Genomic DNA, 20,592 nt, shown 5'->3' with positions numbered 1-20,592 from the left:
TTAAACTTAGGAAAGAGCAATAAATAAATAAATAATTCTGAAATAAGCAGAAGAAATACATAAATTCTGAAATAAGCAGAAGAAATAACAAAGAGCAGAAATCAGTGAAATAAAAAGCAGAAAAACAACAGAGGAAATCTGATGAAAGCAAAATCTGACTTATTTTAAATCAATAAACAGATTTAAAAAAAAAACATATTAACAATATTAGGAATGAGATTCCATGAACTTTATGCCAATAGACTTGACAAATTAGAACAGACTTGGAATAGACTGGACAACAAATTCCTTTGAAGATGCACAAACACCAAAGCTTAAGAAGAAGAAGAAGAAAAAACATAAATAATCCTAAATCTACTTTTCAAATTGATTTGTAATGTGAGAAGGAAATTCCAGACTCAGGTTAGCTTTATTGTGAAATTCTACCTAACATTTATGGAAGAAGTAATGACAATTTGATACAAAGTCCTTCAGAGAACTGAAGATGAGGGAACATTTTCCACATCATCCTGTTGGGCTAGCACAACACTTATAAACCAAAACCAGAAAGATACGACACACCCCTAGAAGAGCCCATTACCACCTTTCAGTTATAAAAAATAAGTCATAAATAGGTAAATAAATGTCTCAGAAATAAGTGAAATTACTACTCAACAGTGGTGAGATTTTAAGATTTTCATTTTATTAAAAATATAGCAACACAATAGCAGCATCATTTGATAAATCTTTACTAGTACCACTTAGAAGTAGCCCTACTCACATAAATATACACGACCTATGCAGCATCTTATGTTTACATGTTAAACTCTTCCCTTGATAACCCATAGCATCATGTAAAGAAGACTATTGTAAGATTAAGAAGAAGAATATTTAACTATTAAACTGAACTACCTATACAACGACACAATACACCCAGATGTAATCTTCTGTGGAAATCAGGGAGTTCTGCAGATTGCCCCCCCAACCATTTGTTGCCCTCCACGCTGCCTCAAGTTGATGGAACTCCATCTCTTCAATTCTAATTCTTTCAGCATGATTTTCATAAATTTGAACTTGCACATAGAGTCAAGAAATTATCTAGCAAAAGAAAGTTAAGAATGGAGAGAACTACTATTCCATTCCAATCCCAGGGAAATAAATTTTAGCAGTAAAATATGTGAAGTTTCCCACAAGTTGGCAATTTTCAAAATTAAAATGTTAGCTACATACAAAGTTAATTTAAAAATCAGGAAACAAACTAAAACCCTGTGTTTAAAAACAATATATCAAGAAATGTTATCTTAGATATAAACTAATTATTATGATAAATTACTTGCTAGGAAATACAAAAATACCTTAAAATAGAATGGAAAGAAATGTAATTATTACTTACTACCAACCTAACTGAATATGGACCAAAAAACCATCAATAGCTTTAGCTTTTGTTTTTAAAATAAGGTATCAATCTTCAGGCAAAATCACCAATAAGAGCGTATTTAAGAAAAACTCACCCACAGACCCAAAATTAGGTAAGGAAGTCAATTTTATTTTAGAAGACTTTATATTACACTATACTTGCTACTGCTTCCAGAAATCTAATTTAGCCCTTTTAAGAGCCCTAACTTTTGAAATTGGAAAATAAACCATTTTAAATGAATTATTACACTACCTAAATAAACGTGAGGATACTAAGTATGTAGGTAGTGAAAAGAAAAAATAGTTAAACATATAAGGAACATACTTTGTGGACACGGCTCTACTTCATAACCCAGTCCGTTAAAATCAGATACTATCTTTTAGTGAAAATGTAAGAAATAATGCACTGAAATGTTATTTAATGCATCCTTCCAAAAGGATTCATACTAATAGCTAAGTCAACCACTAAAAAGACTAATCATAAAAATATGATTTTATCAAATCATATTACTTCTAATAGATTTTTTTAAATGATTAAGGGCCTATTACTACATATTGTAATTCTTAAAATTAAATAGTATCTTCAGGGCTGATTTAAAGACTTTTTAAAGTTTTAAGATAAAGATAGCAACATATATATAGCAATGAATGAGGTCCTGCAAATAGTATCACAAATGAAGTTACTTTCTTGACAAGAAAGGATTCTAAACTTGAATTTTTCTTTTAAGCATGTCAAAATTTAAGCCTCTGACACTTCTGAAGATCAACATGGCATAGATTGAAACTATTGAACGTAAGAATTCTAAACAAAATCACAAGTTGACTAGTGTTTGCAATTATAAATTAGACTAGATGGAGAAATAATACAGAGGCAACTGCAGAAGGATTTATACTTGTTTTCACACATAAAACTGGTCACCTTATTATAAAGGTCCACCTTAATATAAATAATTCATCATGCACTGCGAAAAGAAACAGGAGGATCAACAGAATTTGTCTAGAATGATAAATAGCAACCACAATTAAGGAACAGAATGTACTCTCTGTATAATCAAGCTAAAAAAAAAACGTAATTAAAAAAGGGATCAAGTATAAAATTACTGTCTTCTTGGCCTTACCTCAAGTTTTCCTGACATCTACCTGGGATGAAAAAGAATAGTCTTAAAGAAAAAACAAAATACCTTGAAAGAAAGTAACAAATAAATGGAAACCTACCAGGCTCCTATAAGTGAACAAAGAAAAGAAAACCTATCCCTCTCTCCCTCTCCCTCTCTCTCAATCTCTCTCTCTCACACACACTCACTCCAATACCTCCAGACCCTAGAAAACTTTGCTACCATAAACACATTTAAGAACATGTTTCATTCTCTCTGGATCTCCTATATTCCTATTCATGTCCTCCTTTTACAAATCAGTGTCTTTCAAAAGAAGTATTATTTTAACTGAATATCATCAGCAAGAAAAATAATTAGTAGCAGGAACCTAATTATATTAACTGCCAACAAAGGAAACATTGAGTCCAGAGTACAAGAAATAACTCAAAACACCACACAAACATGTTTTCTCCACGTTGAAACAATTTCTATGCCAACTAAAACAAGACAGACATGATAAACTAAGATGCTGTTTCGAAATGCATAAACAAATACTCTCCTCTAAAATACTTAGCTTTATTAGAGAAATGGTACTAAAAATAACAAAGATTCAAACATTTGCTCTATTCTACTACATATTATAAATAAGACAGCTGTTGATGCAGGACACACACTCACAATCTTTCCATATGCACCCAAGCATTCTTGTATCAGAATAAGCTGTTTACCAGCCAACCGTATGTGGTTGAACGATTAAAATGACCATCTATACTTTACATAGTAAAGCATTTTCAAAAATTTTAATGTACACGGTGACAAAAAGGAAAAAAAAACACAGTAATTCTGAACACATGAAGAGTAATTAAGCAGCTTCATAATCAAACCAGGCTTCATTACTTGCAATAAGGGCAATTCTTTCCATTTTCTATCAAATACTTAAGTTTCAATAGTATGAACATTAAAAGAAAACTCAAGTTGAAACCAAGTAACTGATGTGCTACTCAGCTTTTTAAATCTATAAGTAACTCTTCCCATGAGGTAAGGCAACGGAGTAATTTGATTGTATTAGATTGCATTAAAATAATTATACTTGATTTTTTTTAATAACATGCTAATTGAAAGGTATAACTTTTGGGGGAATATAACAATAATGAAAAGATTTCTGAAATTATGAGTTATGGCTTTGGGGAAAATATTAGCAATGTTGTCATTTTACTACTTGCATACTTCCTGCAAAAAGTGAGCCTAAGAGTAACGGATGACCTATATTTTAAACTCAAGTAAACATATCCTTAAAACAAATAATCTCACGTGTTCTCTTTTACATATAATTTCTGCACATCACTTACGAGAAGATGATTAAGAGGTAATAATTAAGGCCATCCAATGGAGACAACGAAAGTGTTCGCTCTGATTTAAGTAAAGTAAGAACATGCTTCATATTCAATTATCACAGTATAAAACTGATGGTCCCAAAACTGCATTGTTGTTTTAAGCTCTGAAGTCATTCTTAAAAGCAGGACTTCCCTCATGTTAGGTGAGCTATGTAAGAAGCTCTTCTCTGACACACTATTTTGGACACTTTCTCTATGGGAGTGAATGAAATATCCATCTAAGTTCCGTATGAATTGAGAATGACTAGCACATATAAAATTCTAGAAAACAGTATACCACATTGTAGAAGGCACTAAAGCTTCAGCTTGTGCTCCCATAGCCCGTTTTGAAAACCCAGTTTTCTTTTTATAATGGCACCTTTGCCACCTACAGCTGACAACACACACTGCAATATTATTCATAATAAGCTTGGAAATGTCAACAAAAGTTCAAAAGGAAATGCTTACTTTGTGAGGAGACCCAATGATTCTAAACGCTGAATACTAATCCATTATTATTAGTATTCAATACAGTTGCTCTTCCTTTTGAAAGAGAACAGTAGCATGCATTGTCAGTTGTTTGTTAATCCACTTATTTAAGCAATTTTAGTCTGTAAAACTATTTTAACAAAAAACTGTTGTCCTAAACAGTGAGCAAAAGAAAACACAATAGTGAGAATTTAACACAACCACCGTAAATCCTGTGAAGTAAATGTTAAAACTTCTTACATACTCTGCACTTACAAGGGTGTGTATATATTTGCACCGATTTCAAGCACATCATCAAATCTGTATATACTGAAATTAAAAAAAAAAAAAAAAAAGTAAAACAATACAAAATTCAGTAACAACCATTTTTTAAAAGAGCCTCCAATGCTTATCTCCAGTCTCTGTGGACAGTACAAATTTGGATCTTTGACGTCCCATTTATTTGCAATGGTTCTTGGCAAACACTAACAAACCACATGACAAGTGTGTCAGCCACCATGGAAATGCACAAATTCTAGAAGATGAGGAGTTTGGGTAACACCTGTTATTTTCACGATGTCCATGCTTTATTTTCTTACTCAGTAACAAGATGGCCACAAAGTCACCTAACAACTAGAAAAGCTGTTAGTTCATATCTTCATACTCAACTGGATTTCTTCACTGTATAACATCTTGTTGGAAGAATTAATAGCTTTGGATTTTATTCCAGCGTGTGTTTAGAGGTGCATCTGTCAGTCCTACACTGCTTCTGTTTTGGTAGAGAGGTTTTCTTCATTTGGCTGACAATTCCCATTTTGCTGGACTTTGTTTTCCTCAGTCCTTGGTGCATCCTTGTCATCTACTTCTTTGCCCACACTTGAATCTGGTTCTTTATTGTGTTCCTTCTCCTACAATGAATATTAAGTTGTACACTTAATATTGTCTGCTATTACATCTGGTTATGGCTAAAGTATATGTACTTCAGTGAGCTTAATAAAACAGTATTTTCTCCCATTATCTTTTCAGATAAATAAGATACACAAACATGTATCAATATGTCCTCTGGAAATTGTAAATTAGAATAAAATAGTTGAGAAAGTTTAAGTGTTCAAAAAATGTTACTTAATTGAAAAAGTGGGACAGATCTGTTGAAAGAGTTAAATAGGTGCCAAAGATGCCAGGATAGATTTGTAATCTGCATACCAAAGAAGCAAAATTCAGAGACTGTAGAAAAGGAAATCACAATTCATCCTAGCAAAGACTGCTTAAGAACAGTCCAATTCTGCCCTTAGTTAAAGGAGAATTACGTGAGAACATGTGGAACAGTGCCTGACACACGGTGATGCTCAAGAGACGGTATCAATATTTTTGACAATGATACTAAATCTCTATGAATATAAGCGTAAATAAAACCAGAACATGAAAGCTCCAGAGCTCATAATTCATTTCCAAATACAAATACACTTACTGGTATAACAAAAGAATTAATGTAATTCACAAGTAGTTAAATATTTATCCAAAAAAACCAACTTGGTAGAATTTGCTTTTCCATTGATTATTCTAATTCAACAAACCTAATTTCAGTATACATTATAAAACCAATGATGAAAAAAGTTTTGTCAAATTTGCTGAAACAAATGTATTTCACAGGAAACAGATATATTCTGAGGAAAATGGCCCCAATCAGAAACCTTATATAAAAAATCAAATCTACGTTACCTATAGACAGTCTTTTGTATGCCAGTCTAGGACTCTCTAAAATAAGGAATGCATTTGTCTGAGTTTCAGTTAGCTCGTACCTCATCCCTTCAAAACTTCAGCTTAAAAAAGTTATCAATTGAACATTAAAGAATACCAAAAACATACAAGATACTATAGCTCTCAAGAAGTTTTTGGCCTGAAACTAGTTCTGTATAAAAATAACAGTATCAATTATTAATTATTCAAAGCCTAAACACTGAATGACTGTTCCTTACTTTAAGTGAAGTATTATTCTTCTCCAACTTTTCCTTTCCATCTCGGTCATTAGAACTCTTTCTTGTAGAGGTTGAACGTTCTCTCTCTCTTCTTTCACTGATGTGGTCCCTTTCTTTTTCTCTCTTTTTATCCTTCTTATTTCTGCTATAAGAATATTGAGAATATATGCCAGTGAATAAGAAATTAAAGACCTACCATGCTGTTGACAAAACAGCCTTATCTAACACTAATACGTTGTAAATAAGCGTATCAGTAACCTGGTTTGACCAAGTAATACAAACGGATGTTATAACCCCACCTACTCCACCCCATACCCCAATTAGCTTTTTAAAGATACACAGAGGCCACCATGTGTTCACATAAAACACAATTTAGTTTTTTCAATTTCTTAGTTCAAGATTAATTTATCTGCCGTAATGAGATTAAAATAAAACAAAATATAGTGGTTTTTTTACCTACTTTTTCAAAGCAAAAAAAATGAATCAACAGACAGGAATGAAAAGGATAAAGAATTAGAGGTAGCTCCCATGGAGGGTTGAATGACTACTAGCAAAACTTCAGACTTCAAACAACCTACTGTGCACTGCCCTCATCATTCACCATTAAAAGGACACCCACCGATTCAAGATGAAAGTTAAAAGAAGACTAAAGGAACAAGTTCCATGTATAAAAATAATATACCTTTAGAATTAGAGAGAAAAAAAAAAAACTCAGAGCAGAGGTATAATACCTTCTACTTTAAAATATCAACCTTAATAGGGAACTCTAAGCTTTTTTCTCCTAACTATGAATAGTTTAAAAATAAAGACAAACAGGGGGCGCCTGGGTGGCTCAGTTGGCTGAGTGCCTGACTCTTGATTTCGGCTCAGGTCATGACTTTACAGTTTATGAGTTCAAGCCCTGCATCGGGTTCTGTGCTGGCAGTGCAGAGCCTGCTTGGGATTCTCTCCCCCCGCCCCCTGTGCCCCCCTCTCTCCCTTGAAATAAATAAATAAACTTTAAAAAATAAATAAATAAAAATAACGACAAAGACCAGGAAAACAAAGATACTTAGCAAATAGATCTAAATACATACGAAAATTTAGTTTAACAAGGGTGGCATCTCAAATCATTGAAGAAAAGATGATCTTTTGTCAGTAAAAGGTTTGGAGACAATTGGATTATTATCTGGTAAGTGCTAAAACTGGATCTACATCTCCTATCTCATTCCATAATATATAAATAAGTCCAAATGGATCAGAGACCTAAATTTTTAAAATAAAATGCAGCTGCTAGAAGAAAACATGGGTGAACTTCTTTACTAACTGGGTAAAGATTTTTTTTTTTTAATGTTTTATTTATTTTTGAGAGAGAGAGAGAGAGAGACAGAGCACGAGTGGGGGAGGAGCAGAGACAGAGGGAGACACAGAATCCGAAACAGGCTCCAGGCTCTGAGCTGTCAGCTCAGAGCCCGACACGGGGCTCGAACTCACAAACTGTGAGATCATGACCTGAGCCGAAGCTGGACACTCAACCGACTGAGCCACCCAGGGGCCCCAAAAAGAAAGATTTTTAACCATAACTAAAACTTCAGGTACAATAAAATATATGTGTGCAACTCCACATAGTATATCCTTCTACATAATTCTTAAATGTCAAAGGAACAACCACATCAAACTGCATAAAATTCTTAGGAATAAATTGAACCAAGAAGGCAAAAAATGTGCTGAAAGAAATGAAGACAAATAAATAAATATCCATGTTTATGGACTGGAAGATTTAAATACTGTTAAGATGACAACAGTGTCCAAAGCCACCTACAGATTCAATGCAACCCCTATCAAAATCCCATTGCTGTTGTTACCAGAAATAGAAAAACCCATCCTAAAATTCATGTACTATCTTAAAGGACATCAAATCAACAAAACGATCTTAAAAAGAACAAAGGTCAAAGCTTTTCCGAACTTCAAAACCTACTACACAAAAGGTACAGTAACCAAAGCAGTGTAGTATTACATAAGGACTGAAAATAAACCCATGGAATACAGCAGAAACTCCAGAAATAAACTTCCACATATACGGCTCAAATGATTTCTGACATAGATGCCAAACCCATTTAATGGGGAAAGGACAATCTTTTCAACAAATGGTACTGGGAAAACTGGATATGGATATCCTCCTGCATTAAGAACGAGGATGGACCATTATCTTATACTATATTAAAAACCTGAGTCAAAGTTTTTTTGATTCAAAAAGCTTGGATCAAACACTTATATGTAGATGCTAAAACCATAAAACTCTTGGATGAAAACATAGGAGAAAATCTTCATGACACTGGATTTGGCAGTGATTGCTTGGACATGACACCAGAAGCAAAGACAACAAAAGGAAAAAATAGATAAATCTGTCTTCATCAAAATTACAAACTTTAGGCATGTGAAAAGACAACCCACAAAATAGGGGAAATATTTGCAAATCATTTATCTGGTATAGGAGAAATGAATTTAAAGAACTACAATTAGAGCCTGGAGCCTGCTTCGGATTCTGTGTCTCTCTCTCTCTCTCTCTCTGGCACTCTCCCACTCACATTGTCTCTCTCTCTCAAAAATAAATAAAACACTAAAAAAAATAAATAAATAATACAAATAACCCAATATGAAATGGGCAAAAAGCTTGCAAAGACAGGTCTCCAAAGGTAGAGATGGTCAATTAAGCACACAAGAAGATGCTCAACATCACCATTCATTAGAAAAATGCAAATCAAAACCACAATGAGATGCTACTACACTCTTGTAGAATGACTATAATCAGAAGCAGACAATAACAAGTGTTGGTGAATACGTGGAGAAACTGGAGCCCTTGCACATCGCTGTTGGGAAGGTAAATGTGTGAAAACAGTCTGGCAGTTACTCAACAAGATAATGAGAGAGTACCACAGGATTCAGCAATTACCGCTCCCAGACAGGTATCCCAGAGAAATGCAACCATATATCCACACAAAAACTTGTACATGAATGTTCATAGCAGCTTTTTTTTTTTTTTCTTAACGTTTATTATTGAGAGACAGAGAATGAGCATGGGAGGGGCAAAGAGGAGGAGACATTGAATCTGAAGCAGGCTCCAGACTCTGAGCTGTCAGCACAGAGCCCGACGCAGGGCTTGAACTCACAAACTGCGAAATCATGACCTGAGCTGAAGTCAGACACTCAACCGACTGGGCCACCCAGGCGCCCCCATAGCAGCTACTCTTAACAGCTAAAACACAGAAACAATACGAAGAAGTTCATCAACTAAAGAATGGATAAATAAAACACAGCTTCATCCACACAATGGAATATTGCTCACATATGGAAAGAAGTATTGATACAAGGTAAAACATGAACCTTGAAAACATTACATTTAGTCAAAGAAGCCAGAAACAAAACACTACATGTACTGCATGAGTCCATATATGAAATGTCCAGACCTGGCAAATCCACAGACACAGTAAGTCAGACTAGTCATGGACACTACTGTGAACCTAACTAAAAACCAATGAATTGCACATTTAAACAAGTGAATTTTATGATATTTGGGTTATTTCTCAATTAAAAAAAACACACACCCAAAGTTTAAGTGGGGCTACATACAGTCACACTCACACACAGTATATATATATTGTATATGCTGTCTATTCTGAAGGAGAAATCCTAAGATAGATCTACTTAATTTTGCAAAAGAAACACAAGGATAAAAACAATGGATCACTTACAGAAGGTGGATAGGACGCAAGGTAGAAGAAATGAGGAGGGAATGACTTTGTGAACCCATCTTTTTGTCTTATTTGAGTTCATAATAGTAAAGTTTTAATTTATATGAGCAAAGTATTAAAAATACATTTATATGACCCACAACTATAGTATCCTATGCTTTCCATTATTCTCACCTAAAAACAATAACCCACAAGCAAATAAACACAAGACACCTGCTGAGAAACATGCCCCTCTTCACACTCTGGCAAAGTTTGTCAATTTCTCTGTTCCATACCAAGAAAACCACAGAAAACCAACTGAAAAACTCTGACCAATTATTAAGGTGATGGGATGAAAAATAAATATACAGAAATCAATAACCTTCATTTGCACAAAACATCCAATTAGAGAACATAATGAAAGAAAAGACCTCATTAACAACAAAAGACCTCATTAACACAGAAGGTGCATAAAATCTGTATGACACGAACACTGAAGCACTCCTAAAAAATACTAAGGACGATTTAGTGTCGCCTGGGTGGCTCAGTCAGGTAAGCGTCCGACATCAGATGAGGTCATGATCTCATGGTTCGGTTCCGGAGTTCAAGCCCCGCATCAGGTTCTGTGCTGTGAGCACCTAACCTGCTTTGGATCCTCTGTCCTCCTCTCTTTCTGCCCTTCCCCTGCTTGCTCTATCTTAAAAATAAAATTTAAGAAAAAAAAAATTAAAAAATAAATAAATAAATAAATAAATAAAATTTAAAAAATTAAAAAAAAAAAAAAAGGATTTAAATAAGTAGAAATATATACCATGTTCCTGGATAGACTCACCATGGTAAGGCTTTATTTATTAATAAATCTATAAATTTCTTCTAAGTTAATAAAGTTAATCCAACTGTTGCCCACTAAAAAGGAGAATTAGAGCAATATCCCTGATGAACATCGATGCAAAAATTCTCAAAAAGATACTACCAAATTGAATCCAACAATACATTAAGAGAATTATTCACCACAATCAAGTGGGATTTATTCCTGGGCTGCAGTGGTGGTTTAATATCCACAAATCAATCAATGTGATACACCACATAAATAAAAGGATAAGGACCATACAATCATCTCAAAATATACAAAAAAAAGTATTTAACAAAATACAGCATTCTTTCCTGATAAAAACCCTCAAGAAAGTAGAGATAGAAGGAACATACCTCAACATCACAAAAGTCATATAGACCCACAGCTAATACCATCCTCAATGGGGAAAACTAAGTGCTTTTCCCCTAAGGTCAGGAATACACAGGGATGTCCACTCTCACCACTGTTGTTCAACATAGTACTTGAAGTCCTAGCCTCAGCAATCAGACAACAAAAAGAAATAAAATGCATCCACATCAGCAAGGAGGAAGTCAAACTTTCACTCTTGACAGACAACATGATACGCTATGTAGAAAACCAGAAAGACTCTGCCAAAACACGAATTCAGCAATGTCGCGGGATATAAAATCAACAAACAGAAATGCTGCATTTCTATACACCAATAATGAAGCAAGAGAAAGAGAAATCAAGGAGTAGATGACATTTACGACTGCACCAAAAACCTTAAGATACCTAGGAATAAACCTAACCAAAGAAGTCAAAGATCTGTACTCTAAAAACTACAGAACACTTATGAAAAAAGATGAAGACGACACAAAGGAGTGGAAAAATACTCCATGCTCATGGATTGGATTGGAAGAGCAAATACTGTTAAAATATCTGTATTACCCAAACCAATCTACACATTCAATGCAATCCCTATCAAAATAACGCCAGCATTTTTCACAGAGCTAGAACAAATAATTCTAAAATTTGTATGAAACCTGGTAAGACCCTAAACAGCCAAAGTAATATTGAAAAAGAAAAGCAAGGGGTGCCTGGGTGGCTCAGGCAGTTAAGCTTCTGACTCTTAGTTTTGGTTCAGGTGGTGATCGAGCCCCATACTGGGCTCGGTGCTGACAGCATGGAGCCTACTTGAGATTCTCTCTTTCAATAAATAAATAAACAAACAAACTTTTTTAAAAAGAAAAAGAAAAAAAAGAGGCGTCTGGGTGGTTCAGTGGGTTAGGCATCTGACTTCCGCTCAGGTCATGATCTCACAGTGCATGAGTTCAAGCCCCACATCAGGTTCTGTGCTGACAGCAGAGCCTGCTTTGGAGCCGTCTCTCTCTGTCCCTTCCCGGCTAGTGCTCTCTCCCGCTCTCAAAAATAAATAAACATTAAAATTTTTTTTTAAAAAAAGAAAGAAAGAAAAGGAAAAACAAAGCAGGAGGCACCACAATTCCAGACCACAACTTGTATTACAAAGCTGTAATTATCAGGACAGTATGGTACTCGCATAAAAAGAGACATACAGATCAATGGAACAAGATAAAGAACCCACAAATGGACCCAAAACTATATGGTCAACTAATCTTCAACAAAGCAGGAAAAAATATCTGATGGAAAAAAAAAGAAGCTCTTTAACAAATGGTGCTGGGAAAACTGGACAGCAACAAGCAGAAGAATGAACCTAGACCACTTTCTTACACCACACACAAAAATAAATTCAAAATGGACCCAAGACCTAAATGTAACACAGGAACAAAATCCTAGAAGAGAACACAGGAAGCAAACCTCTCTGACCTCGGCTGTAGCAAGGTGTTACTTAACATGTCTCCAGAGACAAAGGAAACAGAAGCAAAAATGAACAATTGGTTCAGTGGGTTAGGCATCTAACTTCTGATTTCCACTCAGGTTATGACCTCACGGTTCATGAGATCCAGCCCAGTCCTGTGTTGAGATCAAGCTACACATCGGGCTCAGTGCTGACTTTTGATGATTGACCTCATCAAATAAAAAGCTTCTGCATAGCGAAGAAAACCATCAACAAAACTAAGAGGTAACTGACAAAATGGGAGAAGATATTTGCAAATGACATATTAAATAAAGGGCTAGTATCCAAAATCTATAAAGAACTGATACCTTATCAAAGAAGATTCTCCAAAGAAGACATACAAATGCCTAACAGACACATGAAAAAAATGCTGAACATCACTTATCACCAGGGAAATTTAGATCAAAACCATAATGAGACACCACCTCACATCTGTCAGAATGGCTAAAATTAACAACTCAGGACACAACAGATATTGGCAAGGATGTGCAGAAAGGGTAACCCTCTTACACTGCTGGTGGGAATGCAAACTGGTGCAGCTACTCAGATAGTATGGAAGTTCTTCACAAAGTTAAAAATAAACTACCCTGTGACCAAGCAATTGGACTACTAGGTATTTACTTACCCAAAGGATACAAAAATGTTGTTTCAAATGAGCACATGCACCCCAATGTTTACAGCAGCATTACCAACAACAGCCAAATTATGGAAAGAGTCCAAACGTCCATCGACTGATAAATGGATAAAGATGTGGCATATATATACAATCAGCGATCAAAAAGAATAAAATCTTGCCACTTGCAATGACGTGGACGTAGTGAACTAGAGTGTATTACACGAAGCGAAATAAGTCAGAGAAAGACAAGTACCATATGATTTCAGTCATATGTAGAATCTAAGAAACAAAAAGATGAACATGGGGGAAGGATGGAAAAATAATAATACAAAGGGAGGCAAACCAGGAGACTTTTTTTAATGATTAAATTTTAACTTTTTTTTTTTAAGTTTATTTGTTTATTTGGAGAGAGAGAGAGAGAGAGAGAGAGAGAGAGTGTGAGTGTGAGGGAGGGGCAAAGAGAAAGGGTAGAGTGAGAATCCCAAGCACATTCCACAGTCAGTATAGAGTATAATGTGGGACTCAAACTCATGAACCATGAGATCATGACCTGAGCTAAAGTTGGATGCTTGACCAATTGAGCCACCTAGGCACCCCCATAAGAGACTCTTTTTTTTTTTTTTTAACGTTTATTTATTTTTGAGACAGAGAGAGACGGAGCATGAACAGGGGAGGGGCAGAGAGAGAGGGAGACACAGAATCTGAAACGGGCTCCAGGCTCTGAGCTGTCAGCACAGAGCCCGACGCAGGGCTCAAACTCGCGGACCGTGAGATCATGACCTGAGCCGAAGTTGGACGCCTAACCGACTGAGCCACCCAGGCGCCCCAAGAGAGACTCTTTTAAAGACAGAAAACAAACTGAGGGTTGATAAGCAAGGTGGGTGGGGGATGGGCTAAATGGATGATAGGCATAAGGAGGGCACTTGTGATGAGCACTGAGCATGGTATGTAAGTAATGAATCACTAAATTCTATTCCTGAAACCAATACACTATGTGTTAACTAAATTGAATTTAAGTAACTGGGAAGAAAAAAGTAACAAATATGAGAAAGAAAAGAAAAGAAAAGAAAAGAAAAGAAAAGAAAAGAAAAGAAGGCAGGAAGGCAGGAAGGCAGGAAGGCAGGAAGGCAGGAAGGCAGGAAGGAAGGAAGGAAGAAAGAAAGAAATTTAATGCAACTATAATTCACATCATCACCAGAGTTTACTTTTAGAACCTCAACAACTGACTCTTATGTTCAAATGGAAAAACACACAAGAATGGTCAAGAAAGCTCAAAAAAACAGCAGAAGTGTGGAGGAGAATCGACCCTACTAAATGTTAAAAAAATATTACACAAACCGAATAATAAAAATCATGGGGCACTGGCATGAATCATCAAACCACTCCAGAGAAGGTCCAGAAACAGACCCAAACACAAATAGAAACACTCAGTACCTGAAAAGGCAACATATCAAATTAGTGTTGGAAAATTTAAGTTTTTGGAGCACCTGGTAGGCTCAGCCAGTTTAGCATCCAACTCTTGATTTCCATTCAGGTTATGACCTCACGGTTCATGAGATCCAGCCGAGTCCTGTGTTGAGATCAAGCTACACATCGGGCTCAGTGCTGACAGCATGGAGCCTGCTTGGGATTCTCTCTCCCCCCTCTGTCCTTCCCCCAGCTCACACACATGCACACTTTCTCTCAAGATAAACAAACATTAAAAAAACAAAGAAAAAAAAAAGAAAAGCTGAGTTTTTAAGAAATGGTATTGATCAATAGGAAACCTTACCTGAATGCAAAAACTAAAACCATAAAGTATGAAAAGGAACAATTGGGGGCGGGGATTCTCTAGAAAAGACCTTTCTAACTTTATAACTCAAAATCCAGAAGTCATAAAAGCAAACACTTGAGGGGCACTGTCTGGCTCAGTGAGTAAAACATGCAACTCTCAATCTCCGGGTTTTGAGTTTTGAGCCCCACGCTAGGTACAGAGTTTACTTTAAAAAAAGGTTGGGGCGGGGCAGTGGGGGGAGCGCCTGGGTGGCTCAGTCAGTTAAGCGTCCAACCTCAGCTCAGGTTATGATCTCGCAGCTTGTGAGTTCAAGCCCCACATCAGGCTCTCTGCTGTCAGCATGGAGCCTGCTTCAAACCTCTTTCTCCCTCCCTCCCTCCCTCCTTCCCCCCCCCTCAAAAATAAATAAACATTTTTTAAAAATAGAAAAAAAAGAAAAAACTTGAGAAATCATATAAAAACCAAAAACTTTAAGCACTTGGGTGGCTCAGTCAATTACACATCCGACTCCTGATTCTGGCTCAGGTCAAGATCTCATAGTTACGGAGTTTGAGCCCCGAGTCAGGCTCTGTGCTGAGCGCGGAACCTGTTTGGAATTCTCTCTGGTCTCCCTCTCTCTCTTCCCCTCCTCCACTCATGCTCACACGCTCTATCAAAATAAACTTAAAAAAAAATCAAGAACTTGTATAATCAAGTCTCGTAAGTAATTTCTGATAACAAATGACAAACTAGGAATGAGACCTGGTATCAAATTACTAAGGAATAATCTCCCTAATACAGGGGCACCTGGCTGGCTCAGTCAGAAGAGCATCCCTTGATCTCAGGGGCCAGGAGTTGAAGCCTCACAATGGGGGTAGAGCTAAAAAAAAAAAGAAGAAAAAAAAAGAACACAAAAAACAGCTCTGGAAATAAGAAAATTTTGAAAACAAACAAAAACCAGATCCCATAGAAAAACGGCCTACGTACACAAACAACTCACAGGAAATAAAAATGGCCTTCAAATATATAAAGACATGGTCACCTTCACTCTTAAAAGACATGCAACTAGAATTACTAGATACTGGTACCGTTTCTCATCTATCTGCCAGACAAAAATCCACAACTTTAATAATATAGTATGTTGTAGCTATAGGAAAACAGGTACTCTCATACACAGCCGGTTAAAGTGCAAACTGCTGCCAATCCTTTTGGAAGGCAGTACAGAAATGCTCCTCAAAATCAAACATGCCTCATCTCGGACACAATAATACCACTTCTGGAATTTTCCCATGCACCTGCACAGGACAAAGTAAGTTCAAAGCTATTCATTACAGTACTGTATCATTTACAATAGGAAAATTAAGAAAACCCATTCTACCACAGGATGGTTAAATAAAACCACATTACTGCCACATAGTTGGAGTCCACGCAGTTGTTAAAAAGAACAAAGCAACATTCCGATGAATATGTAAAGATCTCCAGGTAGTTGGGTAACAAAAAGCAAGGGAGCGACAGTGTGTATTTTGTACTACCTTTTATGAAAGAAATATGGAAAAAAACTATTTCCATACTGTATACCTATACACAAAACTGAAAGGATCTACAATACAAAAAAGTGAAGTCATTACTTATGGGGAGAGAGTAGATGAGTGCAAAGGTGAAGTTAAGACCTAATGATGTATAACTTTTTATACTGTTGTGATTTCTGAAACATGAAAATGTATAAAACATTACTCATTCAAAATAGAAAGTTTAAAAATGGGGGCACCTGGGTGGCTCAGTTGGTTAAACATTCGACTCTTGATTTCAGCTCAGGTCATGATCTCATCAAGGTTTGTGGGTTTGAGCCCCACATGGGGTCTGCTTGGGATTCTCTCTGCCCCCCCCCCCCACTCTCTGTCCCTCCCTTGCCTGTGTTCTCTTTCTCTCCCTCTGTGCCCTCCCCTGTTCCTGTTGTCTTTCTCCCTCTCTCTGCCCCCCACCTGCTAATGTTCTTTCTCTATAAATAAGCCTTAAAAAAATAAAAACAGGGGCACCTGGGTGGCTCAGTCAGTTGAGTGTCCAATTTCAGCTCAGGTCATGAACTCACAGCTCGCGGGTTCGAGCCCCACGTCAGGCTCTGTGCTGACAGCTCAGAACCTGGAGCCTGCTTTGGATTCTGTGTCTCCCTCTCTCTCTCTCTCTGCCCCTCCCCCACTCACACTCTGTCTCTCTCAAAAATAAATAAAACATTAAAAAAAATAAAAATAAATAAATCAAGTTTAAAAATAGATTAAAAAGAAAATTTCTCGTCCCCCACTTCAGTCCTTGGATTTAGCACATGCTTTCAACCTACCCCCTAGGGGATGGAGACCTAGAAGATTTCCTTTTTACAGTTTTTGATGTTCTTGGTGATCTGGAAGAACTCCTGCTTCTCCTCCTACGCCTTTCCCTGAAAGATGAAAATATGTCATTTAAAAATATAGCAATTTAAATACAGGACAATTCAAATATACAAAAGCAAAAGAATCCTTAATGCTCTCAAGTGAACAGTATTCTTAAAAGGTTAGTTTAAACTCACGTTATCTCATTTCAGTGCAGGTCAAATTCTGAGCAATTTTATAGACATGGAAAATACGTTCTAAGATTTCATAATAGAAAAGGTAGAAGACCTTTTCATCTGGTTTATGTGAACAATAATTTCCTAAATAGAAAGAATATTAGATGTTTCTGATTCTCTCAAATAGGTTCTTCCTCAGCATCTAAAACATTTTTTATGTATCCAGATCCTCTGTCATGCTTCTAGCTCCTCGCTGCCCCACTGTGGATTATTTCTTAACAAGGTAATAGGCCCTTTTCAAGAACTAAAAGATTAAGTTGGCTTGTAAAAAGTGAACTTATCAGATCTGAGCATTTAGAATGTCTCTAAAAAAGTATTTACATTAATTCCCTTTACAGAGAAATTGTTTTACCCTCCAACTTCCTACCATTTTATTACTCTATTCATTTAAAACTGAGTGCACAAGTTGCTAGGACAAAAGTAAAACAGTTAAAGCCTGGGGTTTAAATATGAAATAAAAAATTACTACCTTGATTAACATTGTTTAGTATTATTAAAAACTATTTTGCTTAACTTGTTAGCAAATGATGCATATTCAAAATTACTTCATTGAAAACCTGGCCAAATGAGAAACAATGAATTTCAAGATGTCCATAATTCAGGGGATAAGATAGGGGAACATACTAATTACAATTAATATGTCTAACGATCTATCTCACAAGAAGCCCTGACTATTAGGCCATATAGGTGAAAGAACCAAATCCCCTAGAATTCAAGTCCTCCATACCACTTCAGCAAGAAGATTCTAGGCTAATAAAACATTTTGCCAACATCTATCATTATAAAATATAAAAAAAACTAGATAATGCTCAGATATGGTAGATACAGATGTTTAAAAAAAACCTCAAGACCTTTGGAAACACAATTCCAATTCTACCTAAGGCTCTCTCATCCATTACCCAATTTTAGTTCCATGACGCCCCAAAATTACACGTCCTGACTAAAGTGAAAATTAGGTAATGATATTCCATTCAGTTAATGCCATGTCTTAACAGCTCAGCACAAGTACGGGAGGTACTTATCTCACAGCATGAGAATGTCAGTGTATCTTACTTGTTTACACAAAATGATTCTACTCTGACCAGTTTAAGTCTTCACTCAAGAAGCACTATGTACAGGTGGACATCTAATGACTAATACCTGATGTCATTGAGAGCTAAGGCTGGAAAGACAGCAATCTAGAGTGTCAATTTGTTGAGAAAAAAGCAGTCAGCTGTAGTTTGAGTAACTGTAGTTGGTTAGACTTAGATTGAAACTTTGGTTCCACACCTTATCAGCTGCATAACTAGGGTCATATTACATAATCTGAGTCTCAATTTTTCCAACTGGAAAACGGAGTTAATAACTCATGCCTTGTGGTGCTGTGATGAGGATTTAGGATAATACTTGTAAAGCACCAAGTACAGTCTCTCACACAAACCCAGTGTCAATAAATATTTTCTGCTGAAACATCAAAATTTTTTTAAAAAATGCAGATTAGGGGACAATCTTGAAAATAAAAATACCAAGCACACTCTTTTTCTGAGCAGTTAAAATGTTTCCTGTGTACTCAACAACTCAGAGCACATGAGAAACAGAAAAACGCTAAAAGCTAACAAACTGTAACTCTTCGCCAAGCTCTTGTGAAAGCATGAAACATTCCACACTTCTGAACCTTTAGAAACGGATGTCAGTCAGCGTTTATTCTCCAGGCCCCAGTGGCTAGTTAAGAATATATTTAAGAAGGAATGTGAATATCTGAACTTTCTTGAATGTCAAGCAACTTAAAATGGCCCCTGAAAAAATTAAACATTTCAAAGTCAACAAAAAAGTAAATGCAACTGAATTTAAAAGGAATCAAAACAGTATTTGTGTTACAAAGGGCAGTGACTAAATGACCACATAAACACGACAGAATATGTGACAATAAAATCACTGTGCAGTGGAGCGGCAGTTGTGAGGCTCAACTGGTATCCACAGAAATGAGGCCAAGTTATTCTTCAGTTAGAGGTCCAGTGTGCCAAAATATGGCAGCCATCTATTATAAGCCCCATTTGAACATAGACTGCTGCTCTCAACTTCATCCTTCTGAGGCAGTTTTTAAAAGCAGGTACCAAGTACTGGTTATAGAACTCTCAACTAAACTTAACCTCCTAAAAAGAAGAGAAAAGAGCTACTGTACTTCTAATATGAAAGTGCAGAGCAGATGGAGAATTTCCCCTAAGCTTCAATTTCTTCATATTTTGAAACCATGATAGTAACAGTCTTTTCACAGACTTACTGTGAAGATTAAATAAGGTAGGTCATGACAAACTGTGCTGAGACAAAATCTGGTATATGGTAAGGCATTCAATAAATGCCTGCAATTATCTTGTATTACCTAACCAAAGACTGGTATTAAGAACAGCCTAAAGTTAATAAAAACAGGAAATATACATTCATCTCCAATTATTTTCTATGCAAAACCACATTTAAAGTATACATAACACTGGCTAACACATGTATTTTTAATATCTAGCTTAACACAAGTTAGGAACCTCTGTTTATCAGTTATGGTATTATCCTCTGGAGTAATGGATACAGGTTTAGATAATCTTGAATCAAGGAAGGTCCTCTTTTTTGCAGCTGTTACTATGGCAACCTGCTGCCACCTGGTGGCAGTGTACTTATTAATAGAGGGAACAATCTCTAAGAAAAAAGCAAAACCTTAAAATTGACAGATAAACGAAAACCAAAATTTAAACATCATGCACTCACTCAAGAAAAGAGAGCAGTAAAAATTAAAAAGACAAAAAGGACTAAAATTTCAATTTTAGTAATCATTTTGCATATTAAATTTACCATATCATTCCAAAGAAATATAGAAGTCTGAGATCGATTCTTCCCTATTTGAAAGAAAGAAAGAAAGAAAGAAAGAAAGAAAGAAAGAAAGAAAGAAA

General features: G+C 35.9%; 1 protein-coding gene across 4 annotated transcripts in view; it reads right to left on the bottom strand.

Moving 5' to 3' along the window:
* Window positions 1-732: 732 nt before the first annotated feature.
* SREK1 (splicing regulatory glutamic acid and lysine rich protein 1) overlaps window positions 733-20,592 on the bottom strand; it is a 49,040-nt gene continuing 29,180 nt past the window's right edge. For 3 of the 4 annotated variants that reach the window (XM_049649545.1, XM_049649542.1, XM_049649544.1), the window contains 3 exons: window positions 17,411-17,506; window positions 6,307-6,451; window positions 733-5,238 (listed from right to left, as the gene is read on the bottom strand). In XM_049649545.1, coding sequence (XP_049505502.1) covers window positions 5,089-5,238; window positions 6,307-6,451; window positions 17,411-17,506 — 391 coding nt within the window. In that variant the 3' untranslated portion in view covers window positions 733-5,088. The remainder of the gene's footprint in view (window positions 5,239-6,306; window positions 6,452-17,410; window positions 17,507-20,592) is intronic. The other variant, XM_049649543.1, reaches the window with a different exon arrangement.

The sequence above is a fragment of the Panthera uncia genome, assembly GCF_023721935.1.
Source record: "Panthera uncia isolate 11264 chromosome A1 unlocalized genomic scaffold, Puncia_PCG_1.0 HiC_scaffold_17, whole genome shotgun sequence".
Classification (NCBI taxonomy): Eukaryota; Metazoa; Chordata; class Mammalia; order Carnivora; family Felidae; genus Panthera; species Panthera uncia.
Note: the sequence above shows the minus strand (reverse complement) of the source record. Positions and strands in the feature narration are given on the sequence as shown.